Raw genomic sequence first — 21,923 nt, 5'->3', positions numbered from 1 at the left:
AGAACGATCAGAAGTTTCAAGATTCAAACTGCTGAAGTGAAAGAATCAAGCCCCGGATAAGTCTTATTGGTCAAGAGGTTACTTCTAAGCCGTCATTCACACTCGGGTGCTTTTAGCGCATGATTCACACTTTGCTGATTGCCGGCGACCAGCAAAGCACTGCTGCACAAATAATCCTATGGGAGTGCTCACTGCAGTGCGTTTGCGATTTCCACCGATCGCAAACGTGCTGCATTTTCCCAGCAATTAAACCAAGATTCTGATTCTCTAGAAATGCAAAACAAAATCGCTGAAAAGCCACGAAAAATAGTAATGCAAAATCGCAATCGCGATTTGTTATTCCAAGTGTGAACAGGACCTTAGGCTGGGTTCACACTTATCGGAGCAGACCGGATCAAAAGACATGCGAAAGGATACTATGCAAGGCAAATGGGATCATTTCACATCTGTCCGTTTGGAATGGATCTGTTACATACCACAGATCTTTCAGGCTTGCTCATTGGATAATTGCGGCCACAGATCAGTGGTAGCAATGGAGGCTGGCAAAAAATCAATGGAAGCATACAAGACGGGCTGTTGGCCGCATACGTTTCTGCACCTTACTCACCTCTCTTGTCACCTCGGGTTCACTGCTTGGGTAAAGCACCGTTTTACAGATCAGAGCCCTGGCTTCCCACTGGATTGTAACAGACTCTCAAAGGAGGGAGGCTTCCCACTAGTCTTTTGCAATCCAAAGAGGAAGCCCACAAGGCTACTGACAGGGCTCCTATCCGTATACAAGCACTTGTCCCCTGCAGTGGGAGTGCAATGGTGCATATGTGAACAAGGTGACGTACACTGGGAAAGATGATCCCCGTTTGCCAAATATCCTCCCCCAGACTTTTCCATTCGGGGGAAATTACAATACAACCGAACGGTCCTAGTGAGGGTGATTTTAAATACCTCACTCAGCTTGCAGAACATATGCTGATGACAGGTTAGCTTAAAACCTACCACACAAGTTTATAGCACATTTCCTAGTGGCAGGGTCACTTTAAATCCCTCTATTATTCATGCAGAAAGTTAAGAGTCACAAAGCAAAGAAACACACCCAGCTGCTGCCACCCTGAACACAACGCCGATACTCGGCAACCTCCGGAGGCCAGCACTGCTCACCTCAAGAGATCACAGCTACACACAGGGAACAAAACCATGAAATAACCACCACGTATTGATCACAACTAAGTCAAAATGCTCAAAGAGGAACTGTACAAGCTCCCCAATTAGTTGACAGTCACAAACAGATACAGCCATCCCCTACATAGACATATGCAAGAGATAGACTGACTAAAGCCGTCAGGAAAGTTTTATGCTAACTACACACTATGAGATTTACTGTCAGATTGATTTACAACATGTCCGATCTGATTTTTGACCGTTTTCTGTTCACTGCAATAGGAAATTAACTGAAAATGCCAGGAAACCGGTTAAAAATCAGATCGGACATGTTGGAAATAATCAATCGGACAGTAAATCTGCCAGAAAATCTCATAGTGTGTAGCTAGCATAAAGGACCACTATCGCATAAAAAGTAGGCAGGTTAAAAATCTGACAGACCCGACAGGTTTTGGGCCAGTCCATCTCCTCATGGGGGAAAGTGAGTACTGGGTTGGTGTACCAGGCAAATTGCCCAAGCCTGGTATCAAACTCACTCTAGGCTACAGAAGACGGTAAATGCACGCCTGTCAGTGGCCCAAGTGCACTGGCTTGGCAATTGCTTGGCCTTTGCACCAGCAGTAAGAGATGGCCACCGCATTGAGCCACATTTGAACGCAGCCATGCTAAGACCCGGCGTGATGCGGTGTTTTGCCGTCGGGTAACTGTACTAAGACCACTTTTCCACGGACTGTTGAACTGTGTGCTCAGCAAGCAGTTACCAGGTAGCAGCGAGTAGCTGTGAGAGTTTGAGAGGCATTTCACTGCCTATCAACTGTCCGTGGAAAAGAGGCCTACCATTTGGTTTCAGACAGGAAACTAAGCTGCCCACAAGCGAACCCTTTAGCCTCCCATGTGAAAGAGGCTTTAATCAGCTCCTGCATTTATTTGGTCCATCAAACTGCATAAAATTAGCATCGACTCAGAATTAGTAATAGTGTTGGTGTTTGAATTCGACATAGTGAATTCTAACACCCAAATACTCCTGACAGACGCTGTTCAGCACCCAAATGAAGAGTTCACTGCCTTGCGTGTCACCTTGTGCTTCATGCGATTGATACCATCTCTGGACTCCTGAACCTGTCCGCTTGTTCATGGGCTGAACGGTGGCAGTCGGGAGTATTCGGGTGTTCAAAATCACAATGTCGAATTCCTGAACACCACATTAATAATCAGTATCCCCATGCCTACATACAAGCACTCCTGTAAATGCTGAATAATATGAGCAGTTATCTTGTAGCCTCCCTTACACAAAGCAATCAGTAAAGTTAGCACGATTATCCACGTATTTCTGCCACAGAATATGGCCATGTCTCAGCAGAGGAACAGTCGGCACTCGCTAACCCTGAACCTGGCAGAGAACGCAGCAAGACTCCCAGCATTACCATGTAAGGGCAGTTTTCCTGGAAGGAAGATAGAAGAAAGCAGCACAAGGAAGACTCCAACCTTTGATGTGTTCACGAAGGTCAATCGATTCTGCTTCTTGCACTATTGACTTTCCAGATCAGTGTTTGTGTGATCCGTGATTGCCATACTTAATCATGTGTGCAGCATTCCTCCACCTGCCCCCGGGACACAACAGCGCAGCGATGGCAGGGTCGCCACACATTCTCTCCTGTTTGCTTTAATCACTCACAGGTGCTTCCATCAATCTCCCCACCGGCTGCACAGAAATGATAGCTGCAATCTGGCAGCTCTGCCATACTGTGAATTATACACCAGACCTGCTTATATTACTTTATGCCTTCTCCCTCATATGCTGGGGACACATTTAGTGACCTTTTCTCTCACACAAGGATATTGGGGAGGGGGTATGGAGGCTCTTGCACACAGGGGGAGCAGGCAAGGAAAGTGTGTGTGGAGTGGGCACAGCATGTACCCTTCAGCAGTGAACAGAGGGCATAGTTTGGGGGAGGGTCACATGGATTACTGAAGAGGCCCCAGGTATGGTCCGATCGGACATGTCAGATCGTAAATAGAATCGTAATTGAATCGCACAAAGAATTGTATCGTGTAGATGGGGCTTTATACAGTAGAATCCCTTATAGTAAACCAAGGGACCGGGAAAAGTAGTTAGATAGTAGTTCAGTACTATATTGTAGTTTAATATATCAGAAATTGTCATTATCAAGCATATAAAGTATACATTAGTACTGTATCCTATTTCAGTCAATAATTGAGTCATTGGGAGTCACAAGTACCAGCACAACCGGTGCCCTCTGCAGCAGCCTATTGTCTATTCCTAACATGTTCCTCCAATCAGATCTAGCTGCCAGGATAACCTGGCTTGGTTTTGGTATTGGCGGGCTGCACAATGCATATCTGAGGTACTGAAAGGCTCAGCATGCCCAGGAGTAGACAGGCAGCATAGAATACAGTACATCCACCCTCCCATTGGAGGTACAAGCATGTGCACATTCGATGCACTACAAGGTTCAGCATACCTTAGAGCTGCACTGCCAGGCAACATCCCAGTATTCTGAGGCTGGACAAATCACGTCACTGAATAGACATAGCCCCTCGCTCCGATACCTCCCTGGGCGGGACTTAATTTTAGTTTCACATTTGGCCAATCATGCAGCCTCTCTCCAGGATGCAACCAATCATGATGAGCCGCTCACTTCTGTAATGAGAGTGGCTCCTATAGCTTCGTGGGTGGGACTTAGGACGGGTTGGACTGCAAAGGTAATCACTGCACCACATTGCAAAAAACACACAACACACCACTGTCCATACACCTCTCATCAGGCAGCTTTCCTTAAAGCAGATCCGAGATGAAAAACTATCTATAACAAGTAACTTGTCTATATAGCTTATGTACAGTTTAGATGGTTAAGGGCTGGTTCAGACGGGCGTTTTTGTGGCGTTTAACGTGGCGTTTTTTGGGATCTACCGCCATCCCATGCAAGTGAATGGGTGCGTTTAGAGCTGGCTTTTGCAGGCTTTCATGAAAGTCTGGCGGTAGATCCTGGTGTTGCGTCTAGTCTCGAAAGCAACATGCTGTTTTCAGAGGTGGTTAACGACAGGAAACAATAGCAGAGACCAGAACGTTTCTCAAAAGCCTTCAAAAGCTAGCTGCTTTTAAACGCTGGCGTTTGAACGCGACGCCAAGCAAAAGCTCACCAGACGCCCGTGTGAACCAGCCCTTAAACATCAAATCTGGGCAGCACGGTGGCGTAGTGGTTAGCTCTCTCGCCTTGCAGCGCTGGGTCCCTGGTTCGAATCCCAGCCAGGGCACTATCTGCAAAGAGTTTGTATGTTCTCTCTGTGTCTGCGTGGGTTTCCTCTGGGCACTCCGGTTTCCTCCCACATTCCAAAAACATACGGATAAGTCAATTGGCTCCCCCTAAAATTGACCCTAGACTACAGTACTTACACTACATAATATATAGACATATGGCAATGGTAGGGATTAGATTGTGAGCTCCTTTGAGGGACAGTTCGTGACAAGATATATATATACACATTGTACAGCGCTGCATAATATGTCGGCGCTATATAAATACTAAATAATAATAATAATAATAATAATCTGTCTGCATACTGCTTTAATAGAATATGATTATTTCTTCCTGTGATACGACAGCAGCCATGTTTGTAAACATTACACAGGCAGGCTTATCTGCACCATCAGCACTCAGACTGAAAAAAATAAAAAAAAAAAATAAAAAAATAAAATAAACTAATCCCACTCCTCCTCCCCTCTGCCTCTGAAATCTCTGGCTAGTAATACCTCCCACTCCTCCTGCCCAGACTGAGCTCCCATGAGCCCTTGCTACTGCCAAGGCTTTCTGAAAACTGTGGGTGGGGCTTGTTTATAGGGAATTAGAGTATTAAAACAAAAACAAAAAAGTATTTGGCTTGAGGAATGCCCTATAAACAATAGGAAAGGAACACAATTATGCAATGAGTAAAAGTGTATCTCGGATCCACTTTAACCAGCATGTGGAGAGCAGCCAGCCACAGGTTTAAACAGTAACACTGATGCATACACTGCCCAGTTTTTACTATATACAGTGTTACATAGGGGGTCAAACACCACATTTACTGTATCCAAAGTTTTATTATATACAGGTTTACAATACCAGGCGTTCCTCCCATAGACTTATAATGGAGATTGGCCAGGACCTGGAGAGGTAGTTTACGATGCCAGTGGGTTTTTTTTATGCGAATGTACTGTAATTGCCATGCACTCCCCGCACATGGCAACGTTACCACACTGCAGCAGGCCCATTATGACGGTCCCCAGAATATTTTCCTCACAGCAGTCTGCCGTTAAGCCAAAACAAACAAGTCTAGGATGATGAAAGTGAGGTCTCCAGCAATACACATTTACTGCACAGATACACAGAGGAGCCCATCTCTCTGGTGACCCGGCATTGCACAGGACACACATTACAAATGCCACTGACAGAGGGTGCACGAATCGAAAAGCATGCAAGTATAACATCCGGAGTGCAGCCACACAACTCTGTATGACAAACAAATAAAGCCCACAGGCAGCCATACTAAATTACCTAAATATTCCCTTGCCTGTGTGATACTGGAATACAGGTAGCCCCCAGTTAATAAATTAGATAGGGACTGTTCTTAAGTTGGATCACTGTGCCATCTCTGTCCCCTGTGTCTCCTATGTGCCCCACTTTGCCTCCAGTGTCCCCCTCTGTGCCCGTTTGTCCCCTCCCAAAAGGCCCCTGCTCCAGTTTATCCCCCTCTGTACATCTCCATGACTGTTTGTCCCCCGTGCCTGTTTGTCACCCCTGTGCCTCGTTTTGTCTCCCTCCCCCCCCCCCCTTTGCCCTCACCCCTCCAAGCAGGGCTGGACTCACCTTCCAGTCAGAGTCCATCGCTGTTGGTCTGGCCACTCCGCCACCTGCAGCCTCAAGCGTTCAACATTGCTTCCTGTATGTCATGTGACATACAGGAACCTGTATGTCACATGACATACAGGAAGCAAAGCGATGCCAATGCGAGCTGGCAGATAGCGGAGAGAGGACAGCGGATAGCGTTGGACTATTTGGAGGGGAGTCCAACGCTGCTGCGGGAGACATGCACCGGCACTCAGGGGAAAGTACGAAGACGCTTCTTCAAACTTCTCCCACCGGAAATAACATCATCGTGACGGGATCGGGGCGTACATATTGGCGGGCCGTTCGTAAGTAGGGGGACTATGCTATATTCAGTAGCAGGGCTGTGGAGTCGGTACAAAAATTGATTGAAAGTATGTAACATGAAATTCATCTCTTAACTGCCAGCACTTAGGAATTTTAAAAGACAACTGAAGTGATAAGGATATGTAGACTGCCATATTTATTCCTTTTAGTCATAGACTAAAACTAGTCCTTGGTAAGAGTACTTGCAAAATGTACAGACCAGAACAAAGAACATCTATCAGGCCCTAGGCAATGTGACTGTGGGTACATGTTAGGCCACATACACACATCAGACCATAGTCTTTTGAAAATGAAAAATCACCGACCAATTTTACCCCCTTCCATGTAGTATGAGAGCCATACCTACACAGTCTATTCTATGGAGCTGAACTCCCCATCAGAAAAAAATCTTTGCAAGATGCTGCACACACAGATGCTGTACAGACACAAAAGATCAGTATCTGCAAAATATCTGTTCCTGCCAAAGATCCGTTCCTGCAAATTGCATTCATAGTCTGAGATCTGCAGATCATCATACACACCTTGTTTAACTGACATTCATCTGGAGATGTGAAAATGCATCCTGGTGGATTTCATGAGCAGAGAGTGCATACATTTGCGTAAATGAGCACCAACGCAGAATTATTTCCGATAGAGAAATATTTCCTGTGTACACATCATATACAGTACATTCACAATCAATACAGGGACTGCTTTATTGAAGCAGCACAAGTAACTCATTTTGATTGGTTTATTTCACTTCTGTGGACTAAGCACAGCTATTACTGTATTTATAAATTATTTAAGAAGACTTATCTGAGAAATAGAACAATTTATCATATATTCTATTTTAATTACAGTTTAAATTCATTAGGAGTCGGAGCATTTTTTTCCCCCCAACTCCAGTAGGGCTGCACGATTTTAGAAAAAAAAAAAAAATTAAAATTGCGATTTTTCTCTAAAATTAAAAAAATTTGTGATTTCGATTTTTTCAAGATTTTCTTCAAATCACGCTTTAGCACTAAATTCACAATGCCCACAGTATAGTTGCTCCAGTATAGGTTATTTAGCAGCACACTGATATACATACACACACACACACACACACACACTTCCCCAGCACTTACTCTCACTGATGCACACATTCTGCAGCACACATGGATATGCACACACACTTATCCAGCACGCACTTAGTCTTGTTTACTGAATCTCCCCCACGCTGTGCAGATCCATGTGTTCTCTCCTCCCGCACTTTGGGCAGTGAGGACTTCTGGAGGGGGGGGGGGGGGGGAATTCCTTCTCTGCTCCATGCTAGCTGGGGGAACTAAGGGGGAGGAAAAGTCAGAGCAGACACTAGTCTGGTTTAAACAACTGTTGTCTCTCCCTGTGGTCTGCAGAGCGGCAGAATTAAAGAATCTGTGGAGCAAATAAGAGTGTCTGCCACTCAGTCATGCCTGCTGCTGGGCTGATGACGTAAGAGGAGGCGGCATAAGGCGGAAGGACAAAGATACTGAGCCACTGAGTGGATTGAGAGCCGATGCTATTAGTACAAAGAGCTGCGCACAGCGGGAGAAGAAAACTGCTACTGTCTATTGAGCACGCGCATGAAACTTGCCCAAACGACCACCACTGTCAAAAATGCTGATGCACTGCTCCATCAACACCCCCCCCCCCCCCCATGTTGCTAGCCCAAAAATTAGCAATGTGTTTGTACAGTTTAAGCCCTGTACTGTCATCTTAAAGGGATACTGTAGGGGGGTCAGGGGGAAATGAGTTGAACTTACCCGAGGCTTCTAACGGTCCCCCGCAGACATCCTGTGCTGGCGCAGCCACTCACCGATGCTCCGGCCCCGCCTCCGGTTCACTTCTGGAATTTCAGACTTTAAAGTCTGAAAACCACTGCGCCTGCGTTGCCGTGTCCTCAATCCCGCTGATGTCATCAAGAGCGCACAGCGCAGGCCCAGTATGGTCTGTGTCTGCGCAGTACACTCCTGGTGACATCAGCGAAGCGAGGATACGGGCGTGCAGGCGCAGTGGTTTTCTGACTTTAAAGTCAGAAATTCCAGAAGTGAACTGGAGGCGGGGCCGGAGCATCGGTGAGTGGCTGCGCCAACACAGGATGTCTGCGGGGGACCATTAGAAGCCCCGGGTAAGTTCAGGTCATTTTCCCCCGACCCCCCTACAGTATCCCTTTAAGGATGGAGTAACTATCTCTCGCTGGCAACACTCCTTATATGGGCCTTTTTTCACTAGTGCATTGCGTATGCAAAATCGCGATAGTAAAAAAAAAAAAAATTAGTTACTTGCATTTAGCGATTGCTAGTGGAAAAGGGCCCCGAGTGTGTATCAGGGTGTAGCAATGCATCAGAACGGATGATCTGAGGACTTTCTACTAGCCGATACCCCCTTCCCCATGAGAAATCTTTTTCACAAACGGATTAGGGGGCGCTGTATGGCTGATATTGTGGTGAAACCCCTCCTACAGTGTGATGTCAGGACTATGGTGCTGAAAGTTTCCTGTCTGAACCTCATTGCATTGTGGGAAATAACAGCTGTTTACAGCTGGGTCCAACTGCCAAAAAAAGCAAGCAGCATCTCCTTCCATGGACATCACCTGCCAGCAATAAAAATGTCACCATGTGGTAAATGTCAGAATGTAAATCGGGGAAAAGAAAAAGATTTCACAACGGGAATCATTCATACATAATTATCATAAAAATGAAGCAATCCTTTTTTTAATATGTTTATATTATTTTCACTGGAGTTCTTCTTGCTTCCTAATGCTAGGTACACACGATGCAATTTTCAGACAGATTTTGGACTTGTTCACACTACGGGCGTTTTCAGCTTTTATGCACCAGCAATAAATAAAAAAAATAAAATTAAAAAAAAAAAAAAAAAAAAAAAAACACGCCCAAAAAGCGCTTGTGCAATGATTCCCTGTGAGAGTGTTCACATGAGCAGTTCAATTCTGATTCACCCACAAAAGCGCTGCCTGTAACATTTTTGGGGCGAGCTGTCTCAATGGAAGGTATACGGAAATCGCAAAAACGCAAAAGCACTTTTAAGAATTATAATTATTTTTTTCCGGGTCAAAGTTAACTTCCTGACTTGCGTCAAGAAGTGACAGGAGTCAGGGGAGAAAAAAAAAAAAAAAACGACACACAGCGATTGCGATTTTAGATGTGAACAAGAGCTTACTGTCAGATTTCAACAGGTCCTATCAGATTTCCGATCGATTTCCGTTTAATTTTATGGAAAATAAACTATCAGAAATCAGGTTGGAAGTAGTCAATCTAATGCTGGGTACACACCATGCGTTTTCCCGCTCGATCGGGATCCATTCGATTATTTCCGACGTGCTCAATTCGGGTTTCGATCGTTCCTGCCATCAATTTGCATGTTAAGTATGCAAAATTGACCTGCGGATCGAGGGAAAACGCATGGTGTGTACCCAGCATAACAGTAAATCTGTCATACAATTGAATTACCTAGCATTATGCTGCACACTCCATGCATCCCACCACAATATGACTTTTACATTGCACAATTTATTTTCAGACCTGAAAGCCTCAGAGTATAAACACACATACGGTACTTCTGCTGAAAACTGATTGTCTTGGATTGTTAAAACTTTTGAAGGTTATGCAGGTCTAACTTCTGACTCAAGTGCTCGAGAAATAAAAAGGGAAAAAAAACAAACATCAAATTTTGTATCTTGTGAGTTTCCTGAATGCTCATACAAGGAGGCAGTAATAAGCATAGCAGGTGCTGCTCAGCCGTGTTAGAAAGCTATCTGAGGCAGCCCAGCCTTCCATGCATTATCCTGAGCAGCCTCTCCCCCTCCACACACTATAGGTGACTGGTGTAATGATACTGCGTGCATGCTGGAACCAATCCCAGATGTTCTAGGAGAGATCACAATAGTCTGCCTGCCAGCTCCCTGTACAGTACAGGCTTAGCCAGAGGATCTCTCCCTCATTGTGTTCCTTGAATCGTCCCTCCCTAGTCTTGCCTATGTGCCACTCCTCATACACCGTGGCACCATGGAGACTGCAGAAGCCTATAAAAAATACATATAACCCCTTCCAACACATTCCTTTTTAACAACCATCTTGAAGAGCTTGTGCACAGTTGTCAGTGCCAACAAGGAACAACTGCAAGTGTCCTCCTGGCTCCTCTTACAAGCCCTACAGGCATTAGAGCTGGTCCACACTAGACACAGTTGCAGGACGGACACTGCAGTCCGGATCAGGGGAAGTACCCACCGTACTGCAAACTGATGAAAGTGCATCAGTTTTCGATCAGGTTTTTCCCTGACAGAAAACGTCTCCATCATTAGGAAGGAGTGGGAGGATTTTTTTGGGCCAATCATAAAGCTCAGGCTATCCGTTTTAACATCCTTTTTTTGCCTGTGCAGCTGGAGATGCGTTTTCTCATTGCTTTCACTACCCCTGCGTGTATCCGTGGTCCTGATCCGTTGCGTGAAAATGCAGCAGATCCGGACCTTCCGTTCAGGTTTTGAAAACGGATCCCCGCAAACGCAGACGGATCCGTTTACTTGGGTGAGGCTGGCTGCTATTTTCAACATTAGTATCCGGGACTCCGTTTTTCATCAGGTTTGAAAAACGCAGCCACGGATACGTTGCCGGACCTAGTGTGGACCAGCTCTTAGAGGCAGAAGAGGCAGAAGTGGCAACATAACTGCAGATTTCTCTGTGTATATCCACACTCCTTTAGCGGGGAACCCAGGTCTTCGAAGACTTCTGATACAGTCAGGAAGCCAGCGCTCTATTTATATGCCCATTATTCCATGTCACTTCAAACTGCTCAATCTTGTAACAGAAAAAGAGCCAAGCGCCCACTGCCAGTCTCTACTCAACCAATAGGAAGAAGCAAAAAGTAAACAAAAATAAAAATTCACATGGCAATGAAACACCCCCATAACAAAAACAAAAAAAAATTAAAAATCTTTAAAGCAGACAATACACTAGGTGGTTAAAACAGATTAAATATTTGATGAATACACTGAATCAAAGGAAAAAAAGAAAAAGTGGGACGCTTTTGCTAAGTTTTGATTAAGGGCTAGTTTCCACGATAGCAGAATACACAGTATCCCCACATGCAAGCTGGATAGGGGAAAATGCTGCCCAAGCAGACACCGGCATGCTGCAGAGTGGGTACAAAAATCTTCAGACTCCTCAAGTTTATGAAACCACCGACTCCAGTTACCCAAAGTTGCTCCATCTCTGACTTCTTGACTCCAAACTCCACAGCCCTGCTTTCTGGTGCGATTTTGGACGGCAAAGGAAGAATACCCATTCTTCTTTTGATCATGAAAGGGGGGGGTGGGGGAAGGGGGGGGTTCTAAGAGGTGCACAGTCATTTGTATTAAAACATGCACAAATCTAGCAGTAGAGGTGTTGGGATGGATATCAGATTCCTGCTGATATCTACTCAAATGCCATGTGAAAAACAGTCATAAGGTATATAAGATCAGAGAGAGATTAGTAGTTTACCTGGCCTATTATAAGTCTAGACATGTATACCCAGCATAACACAATGGGGCCAATTTAGACACACAACCAGGAATATACAATAAGTATCAATCAATACCCTTGCAATATTTGAAGTATTCTGACAAAATTATCCACTTTTTCCTTCCTCTCCAAGGTGTAAAATTAGCACTTTTAACATATAAGAATGAAGGATGTAATTAGTATTTGTTGTAGCTTCAAATCACCACGGTGTGCATATAAACCAGGGATGGCCCAATTAACATGAAGTTCAGGGCCCAGCTGAAAACTAGATTCCGGCTCCACCAACTACAGTCAAGAACACTGGGTGGTCATACACTGTTAGATCAGATAAACAACTGCTATCCCTCTGATATCAATCGTTTCCCTGGACCACCACCTTCTATTAAAGAGAACCTGAACTGTAAATTAAAAGTCAAAATAAACATTAACATGTTATACTTACCTCCCGTGTAGTCTACTCATCAATCTCTTTCTCCTCTCCTGCATCCTGTTTGTCCACTGATCAATTAAATTCGCTGTCCTCCATTTTGAAAATGGCTATTACCCCATAACAGCTTCCTGGTCAGCACACTGTTAAACTGTTATATTTCGCCCAGTTGAGCCATACGGAAACATGGGCATTACCTTCAACATTCAGTTGATATATAACTGACAGCAACTGGTATATTTCAGTTCTGACAAAATATTGTCAGAACTGGAAGGGATCACTGTAAGAAGAAAATGGTGAGCTTCTGAGAGGAACTGACGGTGAAGTTGGTATGTAATATTCATTTGCAGCTACGTCATGTGTTTATTTTAAATACATTTACTCAGTTCAGGTTCCCTTTAAATCAATATTATATAAATACGCAACAGGAATCTGGTACAGTATCGCTCTCACCACCATTACAAGTGATATACTTGCCCAAAGCAATACAGAGCTATGGAACAGCTCATGACATGCACATTGTTTTAATTATTTTATAGATTTGCATGGAGATTTATATTTATCAAATATAATAAATATCTTACATGTGACTTGTGTAAGGTTACTTTTAGTGCCTATCGATTGTTTACAAAGCCCTGTAGATATTTTATTTGTGCGGTTACACATGCACAATAACTGCCACCCTTAACCAATCGTGCATCATTTGTAAGGGTAGCTGGGGCAGAAGCGTTATACATAAAAACAGTATGTACTGTTTAATGGAGAGGAGGAGGCTCCAACACACACGGTAGGCAGGGCATGTACTACACACACACACACACACACACACACACACACACACACACACACACACACACACACACACACACACACACACACAGGGGAGGATTATCAATCGAGCCTAATGGCTCGATTGATAATATCCGACGTTTCTGATACCCCGCCGTATCAATACTTTGCTCAATACCGGCGGGGAGAACAATAGGATAAACGAGCGGCTGATTAGCAGCCGTCCGTGGGGACGAGCGGGGATGGATCCGCGCGGACGAGAGGGGATGAGCCGGCATCGAGCCAGTGGCTCGATCCGGCGCATAATCGCAGCAGTGTATGCCTGGCATGAGGCTTCACAGAATGATTGTCTGACAATTAGCTAGTTTGTGTACAGGTAAACTCACAGGTGATAAATAGTAAAAAATAGCTTAGACCAGAGATAAGCCACACAGAGGGGACACTAGAGATAATAGGCTTTATGCTGGGCATACACGGAGCATTTGCTCCTTCCAATCGAGCCGCTGATGGCTCGATTGATAATATCCGGACAGATGACCCGCTGAATTCCCCGCTCGATCCCCGCGGGCGGACAATACCGGGGAATCGAGCGGAAGAGAAGGAGCGCCCGTGGGGACCGATGGAGGCGCCGGCGGGGACCTTATCAGTGTATGCCCAGCATTAGGCTGCCATACACTGGTCGATTTCCACCAGACCGACCAGCAGATAGATCCCTCTGCAATCGAATCTGATCAAAGAGGGGTCTAATGGCTACCTACACTGCAAACAGATTTTGAATATATTTCACTATGAAACAGCTTCACTCTACTTCCTGTCCGGGGAAGGTTAAACAGTAGAGGGCGTTCTACTGTTTAAACTTCCTTTCGGGACAGGAAGAAGTGAAGCCTGCCGGAGCCAAGTGGAAAAGGAACAGCGGGGATACGCGCCGGAAGGATCAGGTAATGTATTGCCGCTAGCGTCGGTCTTTGGACATTCGAACGCCGCTATCGACGCACTCCCGACCTGCCAACGATCGAGCGAGCGAAATCTTCCGCGCGGCCAGATTGACGGGAACGATCGATTTCAGATGGAAATTGATCTTTCGGTCAGCGTTTGTGCAACGATTTCACAGCAGATTCGATCACAGTGATCGGATCTGCTGTATATCGTCGGGAAATAGTATAAGTGTATGGGCCCCTTAAGACTTCTTACCACTGAAATGCAGGAATATGGGTCAGACAGGAGAAGAGATGACACTTCTGCAGCAATAAATATACAGTACAGACCAAAAGTTTGGACACACCTCATTCAAAGAGTTTTCTTTATTTTCACGACTACAAACATTGTAGATTAGCACTGAAGGAATCCAAACTATGAATTAACACACGTGGAAGTATAGTACATAACCAAAAAGTGTGAAACTACTGAAATATGTCATATTGTATGTTCTTCAAAGTAGCCACTTTTTGCTTTGATTACTGCTTTGCACACTCTTGGCATTCTCTTGATGAGCTTCAAGAGCTAGTCACTTGAAATGGTTTTCACTTCACATTTGTGCCCTGTCAGGTTGAATAAGTGGAATTTCTTGCCTTATAAATGGAGTTGGGACCATCAGTTGCGTTGTGGAGAAGTCAGGTGGATACACAGCTGATAGTCCTACTGAATAGACTGTTAGAATTTGTATTCTAGCAAGAAAAACCAGCAACTACGGTAAGAAAAACAGAGTCCAAACTTTTGGTCTGTAATAGAGAGATACAGATATATAGATAGATCACAATTTGTAACTGTGACTAAGAACTGATCTAACTTTTTTTTTTTTTTTTTTTTTTTAACACACACACACACACACACACACACACACACACACACACACACCCCTCTGTCCCCTGTACCGCCTCTGTGCCCGCCCCTCTGTGTCACCTGTGCTCTCTGCACCTGCTTATACAAGTTTAAAAGTCATTTTTTTCTTTTAATTTTTTTTTTTTTTTAAAAAGGACTCTCAAAAACTACAAGTCCAATTTGAAAATTTTTTTTCACTTGTTCCCATGGAAACACAGAATCCATGCCGTTCATATTGGCGGGTCGTTCGCAAGTCGGGGACTACCTGTACTTTAATTTACTTGATAACACATGGGTGTAGTGATCACCCTGCGCTAAGAAGAAAAAAATTATTATATAAAATTATTATAACAACAACAACAGAGGGCGAAACCCAGACAGAAAGAAACAGAAAAGTCTGTTCAAAACTAGTAAACTTTATTAACTTACACAAAAAATGTCCATGCTCTCCAACAAAGGAAACACTGCAAGCTGATCAGCACAATGTACACTTCATTCAGGACTCCGCCGGCTCTGACACATGATCCAGATATGTATACCCTGCGTTACACTGCCCCACCTTTCTGCACAACCACTCTACTGCCCCGATAACCTGATAGTCTGGTATAGACAATACAATAGAGACTGACACTTGATGCCCTGTGCCTCAGATACACACACGGCTCATTTTTTTTTTAAATAAAATAATTGGATCACCTTCCCTTGTTTTCTTTGCACACATTTCTGTAACTTATCCCCATTTCAGTTACATTTAACACTTTAGTCATACATCACATTATGTTCAGAGGGCCTAATGTGATGTTCCCTCTGTGAGCATTACCCTTTTAATGAAGTGCCATCAGTAAGAAATTGATTCAGTAGAACCTTGTATAATAAGCTCAACTGAGATGAACGGCACCTTTAGAGACCCCCTCCCTCCCCACGTTACGCACACATAGAAGCAATGTAATTTGCTGCCAGGGTTCATGCATGTTTATACATTACACAAAAGTGTCCGTAACTAGCAACAAAAGCCCAACATACTGTACATTTCCCAAGCAAACCACTCAAACTTCGGGCTGTTACACATCGAAAAACACGGCAGAATCACAGCAAAGTTGGCAATGAGAAACAGGCCTCAATGTCAATAATGACATGTTCGGCATATTTATTACCGATTACAATGCTGGAACGTTAAGCAGAATCAGGCGTTAGAAGTAAGCATCCCCCTTGGAACTCAGCTACATTAGATCTGGTGCTGTATTACAAGTCTCCACACCATCCTCGCACCAGGATTGTACAGATAAATATGAAATTCAGTAGCCAGCCTCCCCACACCAGGATGTAGGAGACCGCTTCATAGAGTTCCTAATCACACCAGGGTCACGCAGCCCACTGATTGTACACCAGGGTAAACCAGCCCCCCCCCCCCCCATGGTCATCCAGCCCCCCGATAGCACTGCACACCAGGGTCACACAGCCCCCGATAGCACTGCACACCAGGGTCACACAGCCCCCGATAGCACTGCACACCAGGGTCACACAGCCCCCGATAGCACTGCACACCAGGGTCACACAGCCCCCGATAGCACTGCACACCAGGGTCACACAGCCCCCGATAGCACTGCACACCAGGGTCACACAGCCCCCGATAGCACTGCACACCAGGGTCACACAGCCCCCGATAGCACTGCACACCAGGGTCACAGCACCCGATAGCACTGCACACCAGGGTCACACAGCACCCGATAGCACTGCACACCAGGGTCACAGCACCCGATAGCACTGCACACCAGGGTCACACAGCACCCGATAGCACTGCACACCAGGGTCACACAGCACCCGATAGCACTGCACACCAGGGTCACACAGCACCCGATAGCACTGCACACCAGGGTCACACAGCACCCGATAGCACTGCACACCAGGGTCACACAGCACCCGATAGCACTGCACACCAGGGTCACACAGCCCCCGATAGCACTGCACACCAGGGTCACACAGCCCCCGATAGCACTGCACACCAGGGTCACACAGCCCCCGATAGCACTGCACACCAGGGTCACACAGCCCCCGATAGCACTGCACACCAGGGTCACACAGCCCCCGATAGCACTGCACACCAGGGTCACAGCACCCGATAGCACTGCACACCAGGGTCACACAGCCCCCCGATAGCACTGCACACCAGGGTCACACAGCCCCCCGATAGCACTGCACACCAGGGTCACACAGCCCCCCGATAGCACTGCACACCAGGGTCACACAGCCCCCCGACAGCACTGCACACCAGGGTCACACAGCCCCCCGATAGCACTGCACACCAGGGTCACACAGCCCCCGATAGCACTGCACACCAGGGTCACACAGCCCCCGATAGCACTGCACACCAGGGTCACACAGCCCCCGATAGCACTGCACACCAGGGTCACACAGCCCCCGATAGCACTGCACACCAGGGTCACACAGCCCCCGATAGCACTGCACACCAGGGTCACACAGCCCCCGATAGCACTGCACACCAGGGTCACACAGCCCCCGATAGCACTGCACACCAGGGTCACACAGCCCCCGATAGCACTGCACACCAGGGTCAAGTTTCAATTTTATTTCTGGGATTTATCTTGCCCTACCTCGGGCCTTTCTCAGAAACATGAACCCACAAGGGCAAAACATCATCCCCACAACTGCATACTGTACTCCAAGATTTGGGACAAAAATTAGCCATGTTAGGTAATGTATTCACCAAACAAACTTCTACGCAACCCGCACTGAATACACAACCTCTGCTCATGTTGTAATTCTAATAAGATTTGTACGGAACTCCTGAAAAACGCAACCACTTCAGGGACTACTGCAGGACTAGGCATTGTACACTACCAAACCCTCTCTGGTCATATTAATGTGGACCCCAATAATCCATCTCTAACCACTCATGCTTACGCACCACCTACCCTGGGTCTCTAATACATCATTTATTGGGCTCTGCCATGTTGGGATGTTTAAATCACTCCTATTAACTGGAGTAGTCATATTGTGTGATATTTCAGATAACCCATTGCTGGCTCCCAGACCAATATTTTTTTTTATGCAGTGGTCCAAGCCATGCCCAGTCATTCCCACCCTATGGAGTTCTCCCAAGATGTGCTTACCCTCAAGCCCCCCCCACAAGAAGCATACTGTACACAATGTATTCACTTATGCTTGAGTCCTTATGTAAAACCCATCAAAATCAGATTACCTAAAACTTCCCTTATTACCTCCATATCACAGTTCCCATCTCTGGAATAGTGCCCGCCATATCATTCCTTGTCATTGGGGCTTCCAGTGTCCCATTACTTCCTGCCTCCAGGGCATCCTAGAATCCAATCACTACAAACAGTAGCCTAATTGCAGTGACCTTGTAATATAACTTCTGTCACTTCCTACACTGGGCTTGCACTTTCTACAGCCCTGATCACACCCCCTCCTGTCACTCAGCGTGACTACAGGTGCAGACAATCAAAACAACTTTATTTACATGCAACTTAAAAATAAGGCAGCCACCACCAGCAACTACTGAGTTTGGAAGTCTTTCAAGTTGCATTAAACCCAGAATATCTACATCTTACAGATCTATAAAGTAGACTATATAGATCTATATAGGTACTCTGTACCTCCAATTCCTACACCGTAGTCTCCAGATTACATCCTAATGTGGAGGCACCCACTGGGATCACCCAAAGAATTTCCCACCTACCAGCAGATCTTGGGGTCTACCCATACCACTTACATGTCTCATGTCACCCCTTACACTAGGCTCACACTGTCAAGGCTCTTGATTACAATCACTTCTATTACACATATCGAGCCCCATTGGGGACTGTCAGAGATTCCATATCCTGCTCTACTTCCTAAACCGGGGTCTCCCGAATGCTGCATCAACATCTGTGGGGCTCTAAATAGAATGACTATGTCAATCCAATTTTTGGGGTGCTACATGATGACACACCAGGTTGAACTATCTGGCCACCTGATCCTGAGGTCTCCAAAATACCCCCCCCCCAACCAATACAATGACCAGCAACAACTTCATTTGTAGATTACAGAACACTCTCTGGGGCACCGCCACTACCACCAGATGACAAAAACCCTGCCAAGGGCCCTGATCACCCCTTCTACCATCAGGCCCCCTTAAACTTCTTATGATAGGTCTAAGACCTTACAAACTGCAAGAGGCCCCGCCACTCCCACCTGTCAGGTTAGCAGATGACACAATCCCTGTCCCCTGATCATCTCTACTGCCATCAGCCCCCCCACCCCCATATACTTCCTATGAAAGGCCACATCATCCATCCCAGACCCCCCACACAACTGCATTCTCTAGCGGTCCCACCACTCCCACCTGTCAGGTCAGCAAATGACACAATCCCTGTCTCTGCCCCCTGATCACCCCTCCTGTCATCAGGCCCCTTATACCCCCTATGATAGGCCGTCCCAGCTTTCCCCACACAACTCTACACCGGTGTTCCTACGATATATCCCCTAGGCTGGGCCCCCGATAACCCCCCCTCCCCCCGCCTCTCCCCCGGGGTCCCTCAGAACCAGCCCCCGCCACCAAGTCTCGAGCCCCCGGTGATCCCCTCCCCTCATACTGCGGTCCCCGCGCCGCCAGAGGCACTCACCCTCCAGCAGGCGGCTGATCAGACTGTCCACGTTCAGCTCTCCGTCCGCCATTTTGCGCTCTCCTCACCACAGCCGAGCAGAACGAGCCGGGCGGAGCTGCGTCACAACACAGCAGCGCCACGCCCCGCAGGACGGCTTGGGGCAACGCGAGAGCCAATCGCAGTACCGGGAGGAGCCGCGCACCGAGGCCACCCCCCACTCGGGAAGACAATGGCGCAGATTACGCGGAGTGGGCGGAGCAAGGAACTTCGTCCAATAGGCTTAGACACGTTGAAGGCGTTGACGTTTCGCGAGAATTCTCACTGGTGACATTTCATGTTACCGCTCCTCTTGCAGGAGGACTTTACTTCCTCCCCACCTCCTGCCACTGTTGCCCCGCCCCCGGCTCGCTCTGTTGTCCGCGTCCTTTTCTCTGGCTGGTAACCAGTTGCGGATGGCGCGCGCTCCTCCTGCCACCACGCCCCCCTGGCAACCCGCTCGTTTCCGTGGAAACCTGGGGAGGATGCTTTGGGAAGGGCTCGCCCTGTGTTTTGGCCGCTCTTCTTCCTCGGCTGTCATGACAACAGTGACGTCGGAATGATGGGGAGAAGGCGGCGAAGAGAACTGACAGCTGCAGAGGCACAAAGCCCGCCAGAGGCAACAGGCTCCTCCTCCCACTGATGCTGTGCTGCTCATTGGTTATTCATTTTTAATCACATAAATGGTTGCAGCACAAGACTGCTGCTGCCCACAGACGACTGAGGTTTTCCCTAAAGGAGCAACCCATTCAGCAGTATGTGAAAGCTCAGGGTTCATGACCTGATTAGGACTTTTTTCTTCTTCTTTGCACTTCATACTTAATTTTATGTGTAGATCCCTATTCCATGATGTAGAAATTGCGCGACAGCAGTCCCCATATCACCAGAGCCTTTCCACCACTGCCAACTGTCACCAGCGCCTCTCCACCACCGCCAACCGTCCATCACAAGAGCCTCTCCACCACTGCCAACTGTCACCAGAGTCTCCACCACTGCCAACTGTCACCAGAGCCTCTCCACCACCGCCAACCGTCTATCACCAGAGCCTCTACACCACTGCCAATTGTCACCAGCGCCTCTCCACCACCGCCAACCGTCCATCACCAGAGCCTCTCCACCACTGCCAACTGTAACCAGAGTCTCCACCACTGTCACCAGAGCCTCTCCACCACCGCCAACCGTCCATCACCAGAGCCTCTCCACTACTGCCAACTGTCACCAGAGTCTCTCCACCACTGCCAACTGTTACAAGAGCCTCTCCACCACTGCCAACTGTCACAAGAGCCTCTCCACCACTACCAACTGTCACCAGAGCCTCTCCACCACTGACCATCCGTCAACACCACGCCAACTGTCTCCAGAGCCTTACCACTATAGCCAACCATGACTAAAGCTTCTCCAGCATCACCAGAGCCTTTCCATCATCACTAGAGCCTCTCCACCATTACCAACCATCACCAGAGCCTCTTCACCACTGCCAACTGTCAGCAGAGCCTCTTCACCACTGCCAACTGTCACCAGAGCCTCTCTACCACCACCAAACTTAAGATCTCCGACCACAGCTGTGGTTGGTTGCAACTATCGCACGGGTCTGTCTGCGCAGCTCTTTTGATCACGTTCCCGTGGCTGGAGGGATTTTGCGACTGCACAATTCACAAAGAAACTGTACAAACGCAGAATGCTCCTGGCTATGGGTGTGCTTTTGAAAGAGGCGTGCAGATCGCCCCACGCATGCTCAGTAGCCATGACCACATACATGGTCGGGGATCTTTTAAAGGGGATAGAGGCACCCTAGAAGGCGCATAACTACAGTGAGGGACCTTATAGACTGCTAGGGGCTGGGCGAAGACCCAGGAAAGTGGATCTAATCTCTCCCCCCACCTCCAATATCCTTTAACTAGGAGAGTGCAACCCTATCCAGACTAGGGTTGCAATGTTTTACCAACTAACCACTACAGAGGGTCTCTGGGATGCAAAATTCTGGCTTCCATGCACACTATTATGAACTGTCTTAACTGTGAAATAAAGTACATGGTGGGCTAGATTTACTTTTACTAAGGGTTTGTTCACACTGCAGGCGTTTGTTATTTTTTTAAGCGTGGGTGATTTTTCAAAATTGCCCTGAAAGCGCTTACACAATGATTCTCTATGAGATAGTTTATATCTAAGCGGTTTGTTTCTGATCCGAGCCATTTTTGAGGCAATTCCGCCTCAATAGACGGTATAAGAAAAACGCAAAACACTCACAAAACCACTTTGTGGAGTGATTGCGCTCGCGTTTTTAACAATAACTACATTGTATTTATTCTTTTACGGATCAAAGAGTTCACTTCCTGACTTA

The 21,923-nt window shown here is 46.7% G+C and overlaps 1 protein-coding gene across 1 annotated transcript in view; it reads right to left on the bottom strand.

Annotated features, from left to right (window-relative positions):
• The window catches only part of PPP1CB (protein phosphatase 1 catalytic subunit beta), a 116,150-nt gene extending 96,252 nt beyond the window's left edge, over nt 1-19,898 (bottom strand). The window contains exon 1 of the mRNA XM_068232752.1: nt 19,565-19,898. Coding sequence (XP_068088853.1) covers nt 19,565-19,616 — 52 coding nt within the window. The 5' untranslated portion in view covers nt 19,617-19,898. The remainder of the gene's footprint in view (nt 1-19,564) is intronic.
• Nucleotides 19,899-21,923: the final 2,025 nt, after the last annotated feature.

This window comes from Hyperolius riggenbachi, chromosome 4 (assembly GCF_040937935.1).
Source record: "Hyperolius riggenbachi isolate aHypRig1 chromosome 4, aHypRig1.pri, whole genome shotgun sequence".
In the NCBI taxonomy this organism is placed as follows: Eukaryota; Metazoa; Chordata; class Amphibia; order Anura; family Hyperoliidae; genus Hyperolius; species Hyperolius riggenbachi.
The sequence above is the reverse complement of the archived record's forward strand: the minus strand, read 5'-3'. Positions and strand labels throughout refer to the sequence as shown.